This window comes from Trachurus trachurus, assembly GCF_905171665.1.
Source record: "Trachurus trachurus genome assembly, chromosome: 2".
In the NCBI taxonomy this organism is placed as follows: Eukaryota; Metazoa; Chordata; class Actinopteri; order Carangiformes; family Carangidae; genus Trachurus; species Trachurus trachurus.
This window is the reverse complement of record NC_139914.1, coordinates 12,458,222-12,475,010: the sequence shown is the minus strand read 5'-3', so window position 1 is coordinate 12,475,010 and position 16,789 is coordinate 12,458,222. Positions and strand designations below refer to the sequence as shown.

Below are 16,789 nucleotides of genomic sequence, written 5' to 3'. Positions count from 1 at the left end.
ACCAGATTTTAAAGTCACACCATATCCATTAATATAGTGGAAGGCACAATTTTACTCTTGTGGGGGCAGTTTGCCACATTCCTGGGCCTAATTCGTTGTATGTAGTACTCAATTATGGTTTCCTCAGAGGGGCCGGCCTCTGTACCTACCTGGTCATAGAGGCATGAGGTAATTTATGGCACTACTGTGTGATCCTGAGAAGTAGAAGCAGCTCTGCAGCTCTGCAGCTACAGGGGACCCAGTCCAAGTACACTGTGGTTAATCTTGGCTAATATGAGTTGAGTTTTAGCTGCGGTTGCGTAATATTGTTTTTTTTACGACTCTGTTTTCATGTCTCTGTCTCTCGCAGGAGGTTTTAGGCAACAACATGACTGAGCGCTACGACTGCACCGAGTGTAACGACTCCCTGTACGGGCTCAAGTACATCCTGAAGGAGGAGAACCCCTACTGCATCAAATGCTACGAGTCGCTCTTCTCCCACTCCTGTGAAGTGTGCCAGAAGCTCATTTGCTGCACCAGCAAGGTCAGTCTTCTCACTTTTCCATCTTCCATCTTCTTCCTTCTTCCTCTTTTTTGCACTCACTCTCACTCCGATTTCCCTTTCCCCGCAGGATCTGTCGTACAAGGAGCGCCACTGGCACAGCGACTGCTTCCTGTGCATCAAGTGCACCCGGTCTCTGGTGGACCGGCCCTTCGCCACCAAGGATGAGCTGCTGATGTGCACCGACTGCTACAGCAACGAGTACTCCGCCAAGTGCCACGCGTGCCTGAAGACCATCATGCCAGGTGATGCTTTTATCCTTCGTTTTGTGTTAGCTTCCTGCTACCATCGCTTGTTGAACTGTTCTAAATCAGCTTCAAAATACACTTAAAACATTTTTTTTTCATGCAATTAGTTTTTCTTCTCTTGGTTACATTGTTAGGCTTCCTTATCCATGAAAATATTGGTTTAATATTTTTTTGACTTTTTTGTCAGTATGCCCCTTTAACCTTCTTCTTCTTAGCTTTCTGCTACCATCTCTTGTGTTATCGTCGGTTTTGACCCAAGTCTTAAATCAGCTGTAAAACACACTAAAAACAATTATTTATCATCCCATTTGTTGGTTATATTGTTAGGCTTCCTTATCCATGATGGTTTTGCACTTATGATTTCAGATTTAACTCTCATTACAGTTCTTATCGTTATAACTGGGTCAAAATCGACCCTAACAACACAAATGTCATCATTTTAACGAGAGCATTTTAGAATTTTGTGAATAAAATTGTTTTATTTTGTTTAAATAGAGTCAAAGTCAAAAAGCCTTGATGCAATAAACAAATTTATGAGGTACTTTATGCATTTAAAACCTGAAAATGCATTTGGATACTTGGATACAGGTTTAAGTCATCAGCATATATCTTCAAGTGTTATTCCACAAAGTGCTTATTCCAGGTTATAGCTGTCATGTCAGTTGTATTAGTTGGTTACATAACATCAGCAAAATGCCATTAACTATAACTGGTTGATGCGATTTAACTGTAGGATGGTGCTAACTTATTAGACACATAAACTCTGGTCGGCGGGCAGACGTCAAATTTGATGATATAATAAAAAAGTAATGAATGATATGATGATGGAGATAGGCCTACGTGCTGTTACTGTGCTGCCAAGGCCGTAATAGCTTTAGCTGGGCATGGAGATCAAGAGCGAGCGGGCACATGGGATGGCGTGTGCTGACGTGCGGGGCAAAATTGAAAAATTGGCATTTGAGGACTAATTTCCCTCTCTCTCTCTTTTTTTTTTTTTGTCTCACCACCAGGCTCTAAAAAGATGGAGCACAAGGGCAACAGTTGGCACGAGAACTGCTTCACCTGCAACCGTTGCCAGCAGCCCATCGGCACCAGGAGCTTCGTGCAGAAGGACGCCAGCAACTACTGCCTGCCCTGCTACGAGAAGCAGTTCGCTCTGCAGTGCGTCCAGTGCAAGAAGGTGAAAAATCCTCTCTACTTCTATTTTGCATCAAATAGAATCAATCATTTTCTGCAAATGCAACAGATTTTAGCATGTCAGGTCAATCGCACCAGCAACGCCAAGATCAATATTCAGTTTGTGAGATATTTAAAAGCAAAGTTAACCTCTTGAACCGTGAGTTTTCCCTTGGGTGGATTTAAAAGTAAAGACAACGCTCTGCTGAGTGAAATATACAAGTCTAAGAGGTCATGCTTTATGTTTATGGCCGAATGCTGCTGATGGTGCAGTTTTGTAAAGACATGCAGTGAAGGATCTGGACGATGTGTGGCTATGGTATAGAACAGGAAACAGATGGAGGAGCAGGACACAGTCAGCTGTGACTAACAAACAGATATGCATTAATTTAAAGGAGATCAGGGCCGTTGCTAGGAATTCTGGGCCCCCTGAAAGAATACTAAAGTGGCCCCCTGACTTTTCCACCTTTTTTTCATAGACTACGTATGTATTATCATTTCTTATTTAGCCTACTTTGTTTTGATGCTAATGCAGCATTACTATGAATATTAGTCAGGGTCTTATGCAGAATAATTCAGTCATGCAAAGATTAGGCTACTGAGGTTTTTTGTGGGCCCTACTGGGTGCTGGGCCCCTAGAGTTATCATCACCTTTCTCCCCTATACAATGGCCCTGAAGGAGATATGCATCTTTATAGTATTTCGTACAATATTCTTTAGCTTTGTCCAACAATATTGTGTTATTATACCCTCTTGCAGCCCATCACCACTGGAGGAGTGAACTACCGCGACCAGCCCTGGCATAAGGAGTGCTTCGTCTGCATCGGCTGCAAGCAGCAGCTGGCCGGCCAGAGGTTCACCTCCCGGGACGACTTCGCCTACTGCTTCGACTGCTTCTGCAACCTGTTTGCCAAGAAATGTGCCTACTGCACCACCCCGATCAGCGGTAAAGCTTCACCTCAGCTTGCAATATGCTATGGGGTAGCTAAAACAGGGTTAGGGGTCATTTCTTGAGTTTTGCATTAACTTCAAAGCAGCGGTTGTCCCAAATCAGTTTGGAGTCTGTTTGTAGTTCAAACGCTGCATTCCTAGCTTGTCACAAACTGCTTTAGATTTATAGTCACCATTAAGTACAGTAAAGGCAGCACAAGATCTAAACCCTGCGTCCTGTGTATCCAATCACCAGCAATTACAGGGTTATTGCATTACAGAGATCATGAGACCATTGGGGACGAGCTCTTTTTCGTTTGCCTTATGCCGCGCATCACTCACGCCACCGCTTTTGCTGCTTTTGTCTCAGGTCTCGGAGGCAGCAAGTACATCTCGTTCGAGCAGCGTCAGTGGCACAACAGCTGCTTCAACTGCAAAAGATGCTCCGTGTCTCTGGTGGGCCGAGGTTTCCTGACGTGCAAAGAAGACATCTTCTGCCCCGACTGCGGCAAAGACTTCTAAGCAGTCCTCCAAAGATGAATAAAAGAAAGAAAGAAAGAAAGAAACGGCTGCCAATCAAAGTGCACCGGTAGTAGGCTACTCTGCCTTATCTGCATCACTTATCGGTTTCCTCACATTAACCTGTTTCCCCTGCATGCGCTGATGATACTGTGATGATATAAATGAGTTGAAGCCTTCATTCCAAAAATGTTTTATTTTTTTGTTCTGCTTCACGAGTTTGCGTTTGAAAAGAGAGTCAGTAACAGTTTTGATTGTTTATCTCCCTTTGGAATGAAAGTCAGTGTGTGGCATCAAAATAACCACTTTTCATAATATATTAGAGCTTATTAAGAGCATGTAAAGTCATTTTAATATATGGCACTGTGATGGCAATTTATCTTTGCAGAGTTAATATAATAATACTAATACTGTTTGTTCTAATTCGATCAATTCTGTTTAATGAAATTTCAATCTGTTGAGCACAATAAAGATTTTTTCGATTTCCTGGATGCTCCACTGACTCAGTGACTTGCCTTTGTTCTGGAAACAGTAGCATCATGTGCTGTGGTTTGTTGGTGTTAGTGTTGGTATTACTATCACTAGTATTATAGTATTCTGGAATATCAAAATGTTACACATGCAGAAACAGACAGTTGCCCTTTTATAGCAAGGAAGCATTAAATCCATCAGTAATATGGTAAAAATAGAAGGCCTAGTAAGTCAAAGTCCTGCATTTTAAACACATATGCTGTAATAATAATCAGGAAAATGAAATACCAATAGATTATAACTATAAAGTAGGATAAAATTGATTTATTCACATAAAGTAGGCTACAAACAGCTAGATTCTGTACTTTTAGTTCACCAAAGATCGTCTCCTAATACAATAACAGCATGAAAAATAAAAAAGAGCTCTCACTCCGCTCCACTTTAAGGTCACATCCACAAACTGTACTGTGAAAAATTACGCCTACAAATTCCCATCAGGCATCTTCGCGTGTAGACGATCTTTGGTTAGCGTACCGGAAGTCGGCGGCAGGTGCCACCGGAAGTGTGCGAGTTCAGTTCAGCCCTGCCTGCAGAATAAGAAGAAGCTAACGGGATTTAATTGCTACAACCCGGTGTTTAGCCCTCATTCGTTACCACAGGAGAAACTAAACTGCTAAAGTAAGATATGTGTGTGGTTTTATACCGTTAATACCGTCGGTTGTTTGTCTGAAACTTAGCGTTGTTGCGGGTCGGAATAGCTTCGCGGTGGAATCCTACTGCGGCAGCTAGCTTAGGCGGCTAGCTGTGTTAGCATTGCTTTGTTAGCCACGTTGATGATAAAAACTACAACCCCGAACAAACCATAAACGTTGCTTGTGTGTGTGTTCATGTGTGCATAATCTATATAAAGTGAGCTTACGTTTTGTTAAACACGCACATTTTTATTGGCGTGGCTTGGTTTCGCTGCGACAGCTGCAGCTTCAGGCTAATCGATAGTGTTAATCAATTAAAATCAGATACAGGCTTGTTTGCTGTTTTCCTTTAATGTTTCTAATAACGTCCTACTGCTCATGTTTTGTTAAAAGAGCACAGATAGGCTCGATTTTATTCATAAGGGAAACATATTACCAAGCTCTGCATGCAGAAATGATGCTTGAAGACGTCATTGCTGTTAATTACACTTCAACTAACATGATTGCTTTGTTTAATGAATGTTTGGATAACGTTGATATTGGGCACAAATAGTGTTAACTTATTTTTCAAAAAGCCTCAGTTTGTCTTAATCGTGGTATATCATTCTGGTTTTTAAAGCTCTTTTTTTTATATAGGCCTATATAAGATAAGATAAGATAAGATAAACTTTATTAGTCCACATCGGGGGAAATTCACCTGCCACATCATATGATAAGGAATAAAATAGAGTAGAATAAAATGCTCACACATACACCCAATCATTACAATCAATAAATAGGGGCTGAGTTTAAAAAACATGAAAAAAAACAAGCTTTAGTAAAATATGAAAAAGCTTTATTCATGTTTTCCATCAGGATTGTTACCTCAGATGCTTCACTGTGTTTTTGTAATGTGTTATTACAACCTGTCAATCTTTGTGCTTTTATGATCAGATTGTGCGATGTCTGCTGCTGAGATGAGCACCGCCGTCCCCAACCATCGAAGGACCAAACCAGGAGGTGAGACATGTGACCTCGTGACCGGTAGGACTGTCTGAATGACTTCCATAAATTCATCTCCATGCATCTTTACATTTCACACACATGCATGTCTTGTTCTGTAGCTTTGTATGTATGTATGTTACTTGCAAATGGAGCAAGCACATTTCATTCTCTATGCATTCCAGGCATAAAGACCGGGGTGGTGAACAGCGGCGTGACCGGACCGACCTCCCAGATCCCCGGTCTGTCCCAAATGGCCGATGAAAGCACTCCGGCGGTGGAGAGGATCAGCGGCCGGAGAGTCGGGATATTTGAGTCCGACTCGGAGTACACCAAGCTCGCCAAGGGGGGAGGACACAAAGGTAAAGGATGGTTTAAATGTGCTGAGTAATAGGAAACATGTCAGCCTCGCCTTCTTTTCTGCACAGTTACTCCAATTATTTATTTGAATATCTTGTTTTTCTTTGCAAATACGTTCACAAGACTCGTTATTTAATTTAATAAGAGGTTGCCTGCTGTCAGGAGGAGCAGCACAAACAGATAATTCTCGTTTTATATCTATTAATCTATTGGTTTATTAATGTTTCTTGTGTTTCCCACAAAAAAATTAAATTTCCCCCTAATGCACAGTGCATGAGCCAACTGGGAAAGCTGGTATTATCCGTGCATGAGACCGGATTTATCTTCACTAAAATTGCTTTTATGTTCACGAGGAAACATAAAGCACCACTGCATTATTAAAACTGATTTAGGAAATCTCAAAATGTATGTCTGCAATTATTTTTTTTCCGTTTGAACGTTCAATTTGATGTCCCCTGCAGCAGCGGGAAATAATGTAAAATAGCTTTTTCTTTCCCACACAAATTTGCAGAAGGCTTATTTTTGTCGCTATAATATTTTAATAGCAAGCAAAAAATGGTTGCTTGTTTTGAAAAGCAGCGCAGACAATGGCCATTGTTGTGTCGCTAATGTGTTATCAAAGCAGGGAGATGGGAAACGTATTAAGTTGCTGAGTAATTGTTCTGCCCCTGAGCTGAACGGCCTGCCAGTTAAATGCCACATTGTGCGTTCATAGGTGAGATAATTGCTCGCAGGGTTTTTGTTTCATTTGTAATATTGTGTATATGTGTGTGTATCCTCCGTCCCCATTGCACCACCACCTTCACCTTGCAGGGCTGTTGAGTCATGATGCCGATGTTGATGACAAACCAGGGAAGTCCTACAACCCGCCCAACTGGTTCGGAGGGGATGAGACAAACGGGTAAGAGGCTGAAGTATATGACAGTAACATGATGAAGATGCTGCGTCACTGTGGAGACGATGGGTTGCTGTGTGATCCCAAACTAACTAACTTTTCTAACCTGGAGCCTGAATTGTGTAAAAAAAATGTCTTGGCTGACTGTTCATGTGTCAGTGTAGGCAAAGTTAAGACTATAAAGTGTGACGAGGAGGTGTCGCGGAGGAGGAAAACATGTTTCAAGACAAACAGATTCAAAACAAAACACGAGTTGTAAAAAAAATAATTGGTAACACTTTACTTGAATAGGTATTCATTCATAAGATTGACATAACAGCTGTCATAAACATCAATGAATACTTATGACAGCTGTCGTTAAGTGTCATTTGGTAAGTTATGTCACTTTTAATGCAAAGTTGACATTATTTGAGATGTTTTTATTCTGACAACTTGACATAAAGACAATTTAAACTGTCATAGCAGACCTAATGGCCAAACTTTAAAAACTATGTCAAGTTGTCAGAACAAAAACATCTCAAACAATATCAACTTTGCATCAAAAGTGACATAACTTACCGAATGACACTTAAAGACAGCTGTCATAAGTATTCATTGATGTTTATGACAGCTGTTATGTCAATCTTATGAAACCTATTCAAGTAAATTGTTACCAAATAATAAAAAAAATGCTTTTGATGCTCGGCGCAGAGCAACATAAACCAAAAACCGCTGCTGTGTGATGAGTGACCTGCAGTGATTTCACGTCGTGTGTCACCATGGTTTTGTGCTTACAGCGGAAGCAAAGCAACGTCCCCCAACAGCCGGATGAAGGGGGGCAGCCAGCCCCTGGCTGCACCGTTTGGCACTGATAACAGTTCGACTTGGGAAAGAGAGACTGATAGTTTTGGTAAAGAGAAGGTGAATGGCCCAAACTAGTCGATACCCCCACTCCACCCCCCTCCCCCTCCCCCAACATGGACGCCATGCCGACATCTTCCATCCTCTATGGTTTTTGATTTCCACCATCACCTTTCTTTTTTATTTTTCTCATGATTTTTGCTCCACCGTTGCTTTCACATTTTGGTTAGAACCTCATGCGCATTTAATTTCCTGCTGGCGCTTTCGCTCTGTGAACGTTTTTGGGAATATTGATAAAAGCCTCAGGTGAGTACAGAGTGATGCAACGCAGTCGCAAAAGATACTCAAAAAGCATTTTTTTTTAAGGCTTTGTATGTTTTGTTTTTCTTTAACACAAGTCTTTTGGATGTTTTGGTATTACAAATATTAAAGGTAGAATATTTGTTGAGCTAGGTCTGTAACAGGCTTCATGTGGGATTAAAGTGAGCTTTATTTTGCTGGTTGGGTTTAAGCCAGTTTCTGTTCATGCCAGTTTCTTTAATCATTTTCATTGCATGACTGAAGTTTCCCCTCCATCATTTCATCCTCTGCTGTATCACCCGGATCTTTTTTGACTTGCTTATTTAACCTGCATTATTTAACACCAAGGTGAATTTGCTGTTCAGTGCTGCGATGCTGGTCTCAGTTCAGATTGTAACGGGGATGAATGAATGGCTGCGTGTAACCAGGAGTTTTGTGCCTTTTCCATCCCATAGATGTCCCCTGATGAGGCTGCCTGTCAGTTGGAAGGCCTGACCATGACCAACAAATACAAGAGAACGTGAGTGCATCTCTTATTTTTAAAGAACTTGCAACCAAATATTAAACATCCAAGTCTCATTTCCATAAATCTTTTTGTGCAGAGTGAGAAAAGTGAAATTTAATTCAGCAATATGAGATAAATGATGAATTTCCAGTAGGAGTGAAGTGGCTGCTTGTTCTTCTTCAGGTGCTACGATAAGAAGGCCCTCCCGGTCAGCATGTCCAAGCTGCTGAGTCATGGTTACGTGGAGGAGAAGAAGAAGTCTCCTAATGACGACGATGCCTCAAGTACGACACAGGGATTTAGTTAACAGCTTCCTTTAAAATGCAGAGTACACTCGGCTGCGGCTCACTGAGGAGAGAGAATGTGTTTGCTCATCACTTTGGCCTAAAATAAGAAGTCAATTCAGATTTTAGCAAAACCTGAAATAAGGCCCAGTTGTTCAAAGGTAATCTGATCGGATTTTGGATAATGGATTGGATCAAATCTTAAAAATGGGTTTGGAAACGAACGGGGAAACAGATTCTGAGATCGAATTAGATCACGTAATCCAATCTTGGTTTTATTTGAAATCAAACCCTCAGTTTGTGTTGTTCAAACCTTTTTAGTAGGATCGGGATCACTTTGATCCCAAAAATCAGGATTATTCTGATCCAAAAACATTTTGGTGGATTTCAGGAATGTGATTTTAAAGGTTCAGTGTGTAAAATGAGAGGAAAACAATGACATCTAGCATTCAGAGTCTATTATTTATCTATTAAATAATTCTATTGTTTATTCATGAACGTGAAACTCTTGAAACGCGCTCTCTGGTTGGCTGGATTTTCCATTCCGTACAAACATGGCGGGGCAAGATGACGACTCTCTCTAAGCAAGACCCTTGCTATATGTATTATATAAAAGAAGAATTATAAAGCTATGAAAACCAAATAGATTTTATTTTATAGCTATTATTCACTTATACAAATATATTCATTGGTAGTATATTCAGATTTTGCCAATAAACCTTAACAAATATTACACACTGGACCTTTAAATTAAACTCAAACTGGTCAAATAAACATTTATAATGTAGTTATATATATATATATATACATTTATTGCTCTACCTGTTGTTTCTAGTTACCTAGTTCAGAGTGATATGCCATCCCATTTACAGCACTCCTTATAAGACTGATCCAATCCAACTTGGCTTTGAACAACTGGGATACAATTTAGACGGATTACATGATCCTAGATCGCTAAAAACAGGGTTCCTACGCAAGTATGGAATTTAATTTTATACATTTCCAGGTCTGGAAAAGTATGGAAATGGAAACTATTATATGGAAATATATTTTTCTTAATACTTCTCTGGGTTTGGTCTCATCTGACGTTATTTGGGTTAATTATTTTGTATGCGCTATTGTACCTAGCTACAATCTCCAGGAAATGATTTGGTTACAGAATGACATACACATTCAGAATAATGAAAACAAATGATAAATTGCATGCTTTTTTTATATTATGCACATCTATTTACTCAAATATCAGAAATAATATGAATATTTTAACGAGAAGTCTGGAAATTAGGGTCTGGAAAAAGTATGGAATTTGGAAATTTCAAATGTGTAGGAACTTTCAAAATCTGAAATCATTTTGATGCAGGCCTCGGACGTTGATGTGTGTCTGGTTTTGCAGGTGTGACCTCAGAACAGACCAGCACCATAGCGACGGAGGACGTGGAGGTGGACGACCTGGAGTAGAGCGCGGCTCGGTGTCTGGAGGCCCCGACGGCCCGGGGGTGGAGGGGGGGGTTTCTTCCCAACACCTTTTCACGGTGTCACAAATCCACGAACACGCCACTCCGCCCCTCACAGATTCACTCGCATTTATTGTACATCCACTGACTCTTAGGTTTTTGTACTCATGTTTATGCAAAAGGTACTGGCATCTGTATTTATTTTTGCTTTTTAAGTTGTAAAACGAAACAATTTGCGCTCATGTTGCTGAGTAGACGTGTCGGTGCTCGCAGTATTCTTTAATTCTTCGTTGTCGTTTGTTCTCGATTTGAAAGACAAGTTGTGCGCAGGGAAGGAAACAAACTTTTTTGGATTGTGTTCTCTTCCAAGCGACGGCCTCGCCTGCTGAGTCTTAACCCGCCTGCGTTCAGGTGGCGGCCGCTGTTGGTTTCCCTCCCTGGTTGTATGAAGATCGAGCTAGTTGAATTTTCAAACAAAAAAAAAGTGATTGTGTTAACGAATTGTGGTTCCAGTGACGTGCAGCATTTGTTTTTTGCTTTTTGATGAAGGGCTCCTGCTCTCCGAAGGGACGTCGGAGGTCTGTGTGTGTTTATTCGGCTGCGGGGGCGGATACGATCATTGGTTGAGACAGCCACCCCGCAGCAGTGACCACATGCCAAAAGTGCGAACTGAAGGCCACAGCCGCTGCTGTAGCTTTGATTACAAAGGGCCAAATCAGATTCTTAAGGTTGCTGCTCTGCAAAAGGTTCCTCGTCTCCTGCGATTTTAGTCTAGAAATTAGAATAAAAGCCCATTTAGAAGAAAAAAAGCGAATAAAAGTGATGTGCTTGTTTCCATAGTAGCACCAGCAGCTACTGCAAAATTGAATTTCCTTATCGCTGCTTATTAGTAAGGAAGCTCATCAGTACATCAGCAACAAAAGCCAAATGTTTGATGCTGCTCCAGATATGTTTGCTCCAGAAGTTTCCTAATGAAAGAACTAGATTAGATGTTTCCTGCATGTCAAAGCTCTTCGCTCTCCTTCAGCTCAGTAGCTCCAAACAAAAGAGATAAAAAGGAAGGAAGGGAAAGGCGGCGGGACGAGGCCACCTTCTGCAGAGCGACAACACTGAGAGTCAACTCCGGTGTGATTCCCCTGTGAAGATTAAGGCAGTCGAGTCTTTAGGAAGTGAGTTCTGAACATGCCAACCAAGCAGTTTTTGTCCCTGCTCTCGCAGTGTTTTGACGTAGTAGACACCAGTAGGAGAAGTGTAGTGTTAGCGCACAGCCTGGTCGCACCAAAACCCTCCATCTCATGACGCGTCGAGTTCTTACTGCTGCATCATTTCTGCACAAAACCCGCTTCACATCCAGTAGACTCAGATTTTTCGTTTCATGTCGGATTTCTCTCCGTCAATTAGATAAAGAAAATCAAAAGCTTGTTTTGAAGCCACAAACACCGTGTCTTCCCTCTCCTGCTTGTTTATGCAGGTTCAGCGTTAGCTAAGACTGTCAGGATGTCTGTGGAAAACAAAACAGAACAAAAACAGAAAGAAGTTGTGGATTTCCTGGACATTTGATTGACAGTTTGTCTCTTAAACGAGGAGGAGAGGCGACGTATGTGTGTCCAACAGCACATATACACACAGCACGCTCATCAACCCCCTGTGTGCAAATGATGCAGCAGCAAACGCGCTCTCATTTGAAAAGAATTGACTCCCAAAACTTTTCTCGACGCAATATATCTAAGCAACGACGCATCGTTTAAGAAAAATCTGTGTGTGGTTATTGAAAAAAGTGTCGTTTCCAAAAACTTAGATGCTTTCCTGTCTTTAGTGACACTGGATTTTTATTTTATTTTGCAGTACGAGGAACGGCGAATGTATCATCTTTTGGATATTGTTTGCTCTGAAGAACGGGTTTAATTCTATGAACTGTTATGATGAATATTCAGGTACAGTATTTACAGTATTTACATTTAAAAGTAAGTGTTAGGTCGAGTTTATTCCTCCTCTGGTGCTGTCGCCCGGCTACAAACCGATAGTGGGAACCTTTAGCGGCGTTAACCTCCAGCCCCCTCCCCTTGCCTTTTTTATCTGCAAGTGGTATTAGTACATTTTATTGAAATGGAAATGTACCGGAGGAGAGTGAAGAAGGCAGCTCTTAAAATGAAGATCCCTCAAGTGTTTGTAGTGAGGAGAAATCTACCTGACTCAACTCAATGTAAGACTCACACAGACTCTTAATTATCATTTAAATAAATGGGCATGTGCATGTAAACCACCGTCGACTGTTTTGTTTTTCTTCTTCCAGATGTAACTGAAACTGTTTAGCCTCCAATAAATAAATGAACAAACGTATCATCAGCTTATTACTTTATTTTGAATCACATGTGAATTCTCTCTAAACTAAGACTGAAAAATGATTATTAAATCAATATTGATTGACGATCTGATTGTTCTGAATGCTTAATGTGGATTCATCTCACTGGGAACAGGGTGTTTATGATTTACATTACCCAATCAATCAGTTTGTTCTGGTTTGTATGAAACAGGAAATCTTATTTTTTGGCATTTAGTTTCCTGAATGGGTCCAAATTGCAGATTAATGTTCTATTGGTGCACTAATTGATAAATCAGCTTCAACTGTTGTTGTGAAGTGAGGACAGATTTATGACTAATTATGTCATTTATTATTGAAAATGATCAAGGCTACAATAATAATTAACTTATTTGTCAGGAAAACAGCTCAAAGTGCTGTAAAAAAGTAAAATATAATAGATTTTTTTTGAAGAAGATCAATTGAAAATGTTCTCCAGCATCTGGTCCTCAAAGGCAAAAGGTGGCGTTGTGGGAATGTTCCATGTAGCTGAAGGAAAACAGCTCACAATGCTGTAAAAATGCTGTAAAATGTGAAATATGTCTATTTTTATGAAAATCAGGATGTTATCACTTATATTGACTTGGTTTCTCATAACATAGAATTTCTAATCATGAAAAAAAAAGGCTGATCACCTCAAAAATGCAATTGCCACTCATATACTTCCCAAACTTTTACTCTTAACATGCATCCTGTAAAAACCAATCAGGGCCTGGAGCAGTGTGTGCACAGGGGAGAACACACACACACACACACACACACACACACACACACTGGCTGCAGGCTGCATCCTTCCTCTCCAGCAGCTCGTGTTTGCACGGAGCTGCAGCGCTGCATCGGCTCTTCTCTTCTCCTGCAGCTCCATCACCACCAGCAGCAGCAGCAGCAGCAGCGGTGCATCGGCACATGATCGATTCCTGTATCGGATAATAGTCCATCGCCGCATGGTGACGTCACGCCGCTGATCGGTAGCTAATAGTGGCTGGGCGGGTTGGTGCTCGGTTGGTTGGTGGGTGGGAGCCGCGCGGACGCCACGGGTAGATAGATAGATGGGTGCATTGAAAACCCACACCAGGTAAAAAAGAAGAGAAAGAACAACACACTTCATACTGCAGGAGGAGTGTGTGTGTGTCTGTGTGTGTGTGTGGATTTGGATTTGCACGGGACTGTTCTGCTGTTTGTTTTGGTTTATTTGTCGCGTCGGGTCGGGTCGGCGCGTGGGGACATGTAGAAGCTGTCACGCCGCCTGTGGGAGGAGGAGGATGATGGACTGATCCAGCTGTGGCCTGCTTCTAACAGCAACATCTGGCCCGGTGAGTCGCCGCGCGCTGACAGCCGCAGCCGCTTGCAGTCGCGCGGGGCGGGCGGCTCGGTGTGTGTGTGTGTGTAGAGAGTGGGGAGAGGAGAGGAAGGAGGGGAGGGTCTGATCCTGATCCTGATCCTGCTCCCGGGTCTCCGGTCTGGTGGGTCGGTGTCACCTCGTCCTTGGATTGATTGATGGTTGCACGTTTGAGTGATGCTTAACATATGATGATGATGATGATGATGAAGGCTCCTGTGTGGTAGCTCAGGAGGAGAAAAGCATGAACGTGACATGCTCTTAAATGCTTCTGCTTGTGCATGCAAGCCTGCAAATGCAATGCAATGCAATAACCTTTATATATGGAAAAACTATTGCTATTGTTTTCTATGGGTGAATCTGCCTATTGCATTGCATGCGTGAGTGAAGTGAAGGGGTTAAATCCCCCACTGGAAAGCCTCTAAATACCACAGAGGAGATTAAATATAAATCTATATTCATAAGACAAAGGTCTCTCTCGCTACAGTCTTATTATTATTATTATTATTGTGCCTTGTGCTTATGGATCCCTATAGAAATAAGAAATTGAAAGTAAAGGTGCATGAAAAGCCACAATCACTCCGTGGGTGAGTGGTATAAGGTCACCCCCCCCCCACCAGAGGGATATTAAAGAGGTTTAGAAAACAGACGAGCTCACATCTTAAGGTCAAAGTCAATCCCTGCAGGATTATCATAGTAGGTAAAACAAAATATGCTTCCTGTAAATGCACTTTGCTCCCACGGCCTGTGACAGTCATTTTTTTATTTATTTATTTATTTTTTCATATCTTCATTGTTTTTCCATCTTGTCCACATCCTGACCGGCTTGTAGTCCTTGTGCAGGGGTCAGTGAGGGCGCCTCAGCAGCCAGCCGGCTCGGGACTACAGCGGGCGATGATGATGATGGAGGAAGGGGACGCGGAGGGGGAAGGGCCCATGGCGGTCAGGGACGGGCCCAGCGAGCGGAGCCTCCCGTCGGACGCCAGCAACACCACCACCACCAACCTCCTGGCCTCCGTCAAAGAGCAGGTGAGACTGATTTAAGAAGCTACTGTGGTATATTGATGTGTTGATGAAAAGAAAAGAAGGGATCACTGCTGACACGTCTTCGCTTGTATTCAGAAAAGGAGTTTAGTGTACAAAAATGCCGAATCCTGGAGCATCTCTGGTCCAAAATGAGATCTCTCCCTACTGGCCCAAAGCTCTGACCTTATATACTGTATGTTTCTAACTCCCAAACACTCCACCTTCTCCAAACTAAGGAATGCAACTAATCGACAAAGACAACCTTGATCTGGATCACTTACTTTCTGGCATTTAAAGCAGAAGTAAGCGATATTTTTGTGTTAATAGAAGTCTTAAATAGTTATATCTTCCGACAGCAATCACTTACATGGACCAAAACACGGGTCTGTCAGTCACTCTGCTCTGCTCTGAGTTCCGTTATAGTGACTTTCACAGGTAAAACAGGTCGGAAAAACACGAGTGGGTTGCCTGGTACGCTACAAAGTCGTAAGTCGTGACTTGAAGCTGTAATTTACGGTTTCAAAAGCCTGCCTGGAACGCAGCATTAGCCAAAACGACCGGATCGCTTACTTCTGCTTTAACCTCTTGACCAAATCGATAACTTTTGGGCTACCATAGGTCAACGGAAGAAGATGCCCTTGACCTATAAGATTTCAGCCTTTAGGCTAAACAAAACAATCATCAACTTTCCAACAGGCCAGATTGCTTCTACAGTAGGCAGCAGGATATGGAACCCATGAAGCAGAGCATCAGTTCACACATTCATTCAGTTCAGAGAAAGCACACACACAAAGAAGAACATAAGACAATACAAGATATTTAAGCAAGAAAGTTAAGGTGTATAATACACTACACTACGACCCCCGAGGGCAGATTATGAAAGAGTGGACATGCAGATAGTCGACGTTGCTTCTTCTTTGAGTCTCTTTGTTGCTGTTTTGCATCTCTTACTCGTCGTTTTCGGTCTGATTCACCCAAATTTCCTCAGCGTTATCTCCAGAGAAGACTTAAAAAATAAGTGGGTCTCCCTAAATTCAATTAAAACTCTCATTAAATCATTCCCAATGGGACTTTCATGGTTCTCCATCTCCATCCTGGGAAAGATGAAACAAAACAAGACATACAGTAACAAAACAAAACAAAACAAAACACTGAGGTGTTAAGTTGTTGTATAAATGTATTAAAAGAAACAGAGGAATTTCTATTTTAAAATTTGCAGATTTGTGCAGAACTTGAGTGGAACAAGGTCAGCAGGTAAAGTTTTTAGCCGGTGCGAGCGGAGCTTTATGTGAACTGACAGCAGCGTTTTCAAACTGTGATTGTGTTTTTGTTTTCCCGGCTTGTTTATCACACATTTCACTTAGAGTTTCTGTCTCCTGCTTCTGAACTGAAGCTTTTCCCATCCACGTTTTCACTTTTTCGTCCGTCCTCGCCTTTGCCAGAATCGGCTCCCTCCCTTTGTCTCTGGTTTACTTGATGTGAAGTTTAACGAACAGCTCAGATTCGATTGTGCCGCTCTGACGTGAAGTGACAGCCGGGAGATGCTAACTTTTTTTTTTCTCTTTTGCCACTGATACTGATTGAAAAAGCGATCTGAGTGAGACACTTCCAGCTGCAGTGAGGAGTGAGGACACAGCCCTCGTCTCTCCATCTGCCGCCCGCCTCTGCTGTTATTTTTATGCCTCTTTCTATCCGGTCGTCAACGGGGAACTCTGTCTGCTCCCCTGCTCTTAATTATGCCTGGACACTGGCCATGTTCTCAACTTAGTTCCCTGATGTGCGCCTCTGAATCAGGCACACTGCTATTTAAAGGCTTAAGATGTCCAAAGAAAAAGAGAATCAGCTCTTACTTTTAATCTGCAATTTCTT

General features: G+C 41.9%; 3 protein-coding genes across 6 annotated transcripts in view; all 3 read left to right on the top strand.

Moving 5' to 3' along the window:
* Positions 1 to 367: 367 nt before the first annotated feature.
* LOC310995932 (four and a half LIM domains protein 2-like) lies at positions 368 to 3,417 on the top strand (the record flags this gene model as incomplete). The annotated part of the gene is made up of 5 exons (XM_083985147.1): positions 368 to 523; positions 612 to 786; positions 1,800 to 1,969; positions 2,725 to 2,911; positions 3,266 to 3,417. The coding sequence occupies 5 exons, from the start codon at positions 368 to 370 to the stop codon at positions 3,415 to 3,417; spliced, it is 840 nt and encodes a 279-aa protein (XP_083841273.1).
* A 2,363-nt stretch (positions 3,418 to 5,780) lies between these two features.
* The window catches only part of LOC310998620 (plakophilin-4-like), a 70,667-nt gene continuing 59,658 nt past the window's right edge, over positions 5,781 to 16,789 (top strand). For 2 of the 3 annotated variants that reach the window (XM_083988762.1, XM_083988761.1), the window contains exons 1-3: positions 5,781 to 5,920; positions 6,732 to 6,819; positions 14,727 to 14,923. In XM_083988762.1, coding sequence (XP_083844888.1) covers positions 6,744 to 6,819; positions 14,727 to 14,923 — 273 coding nt within the window. In that variant the 5' untranslated portion in view covers positions 5,781 to 5,920; positions 6,732 to 6,743. Of the gene's footprint in view, positions 5,921 to 6,731; positions 6,820 to 13,840; positions 13,869 to 14,726; positions 14,924 to 16,789 lie in introns of those variants that run through there. The other variant, XM_083988763.1, reaches the window with a different exon arrangement.
* On the top strand, positions 7,452 to 12,490 carry LOC310999069 (uncharacterized protein). Of its 2 annotated transcripts, none has more exons than XM_083989379.1 (4): positions 7,452 to 7,713; positions 8,409 to 8,473; positions 8,642 to 8,742; positions 10,136 to 12,490. In XM_083989379.1, the coding sequence occupies exons 1-4, from the start codon at positions 7,621 to 7,623 to the stop codon at positions 10,198 to 10,200; spliced, it is 324 nt and encodes a 107-aa protein (XP_083845505.1). In that variant the 5' UTR covers positions 7,452 to 7,620; the 3' UTR covers positions 10,201 to 12,490. The 2 variants fall into 2 exon arrangements, with proteins under 2 accessions (XP_083845505.1, XP_083845506.1); XM_083989380.1 differs by lacking the exon at positions 7,452 to 7,713 and adding an exon at positions 7,742 to 7,959.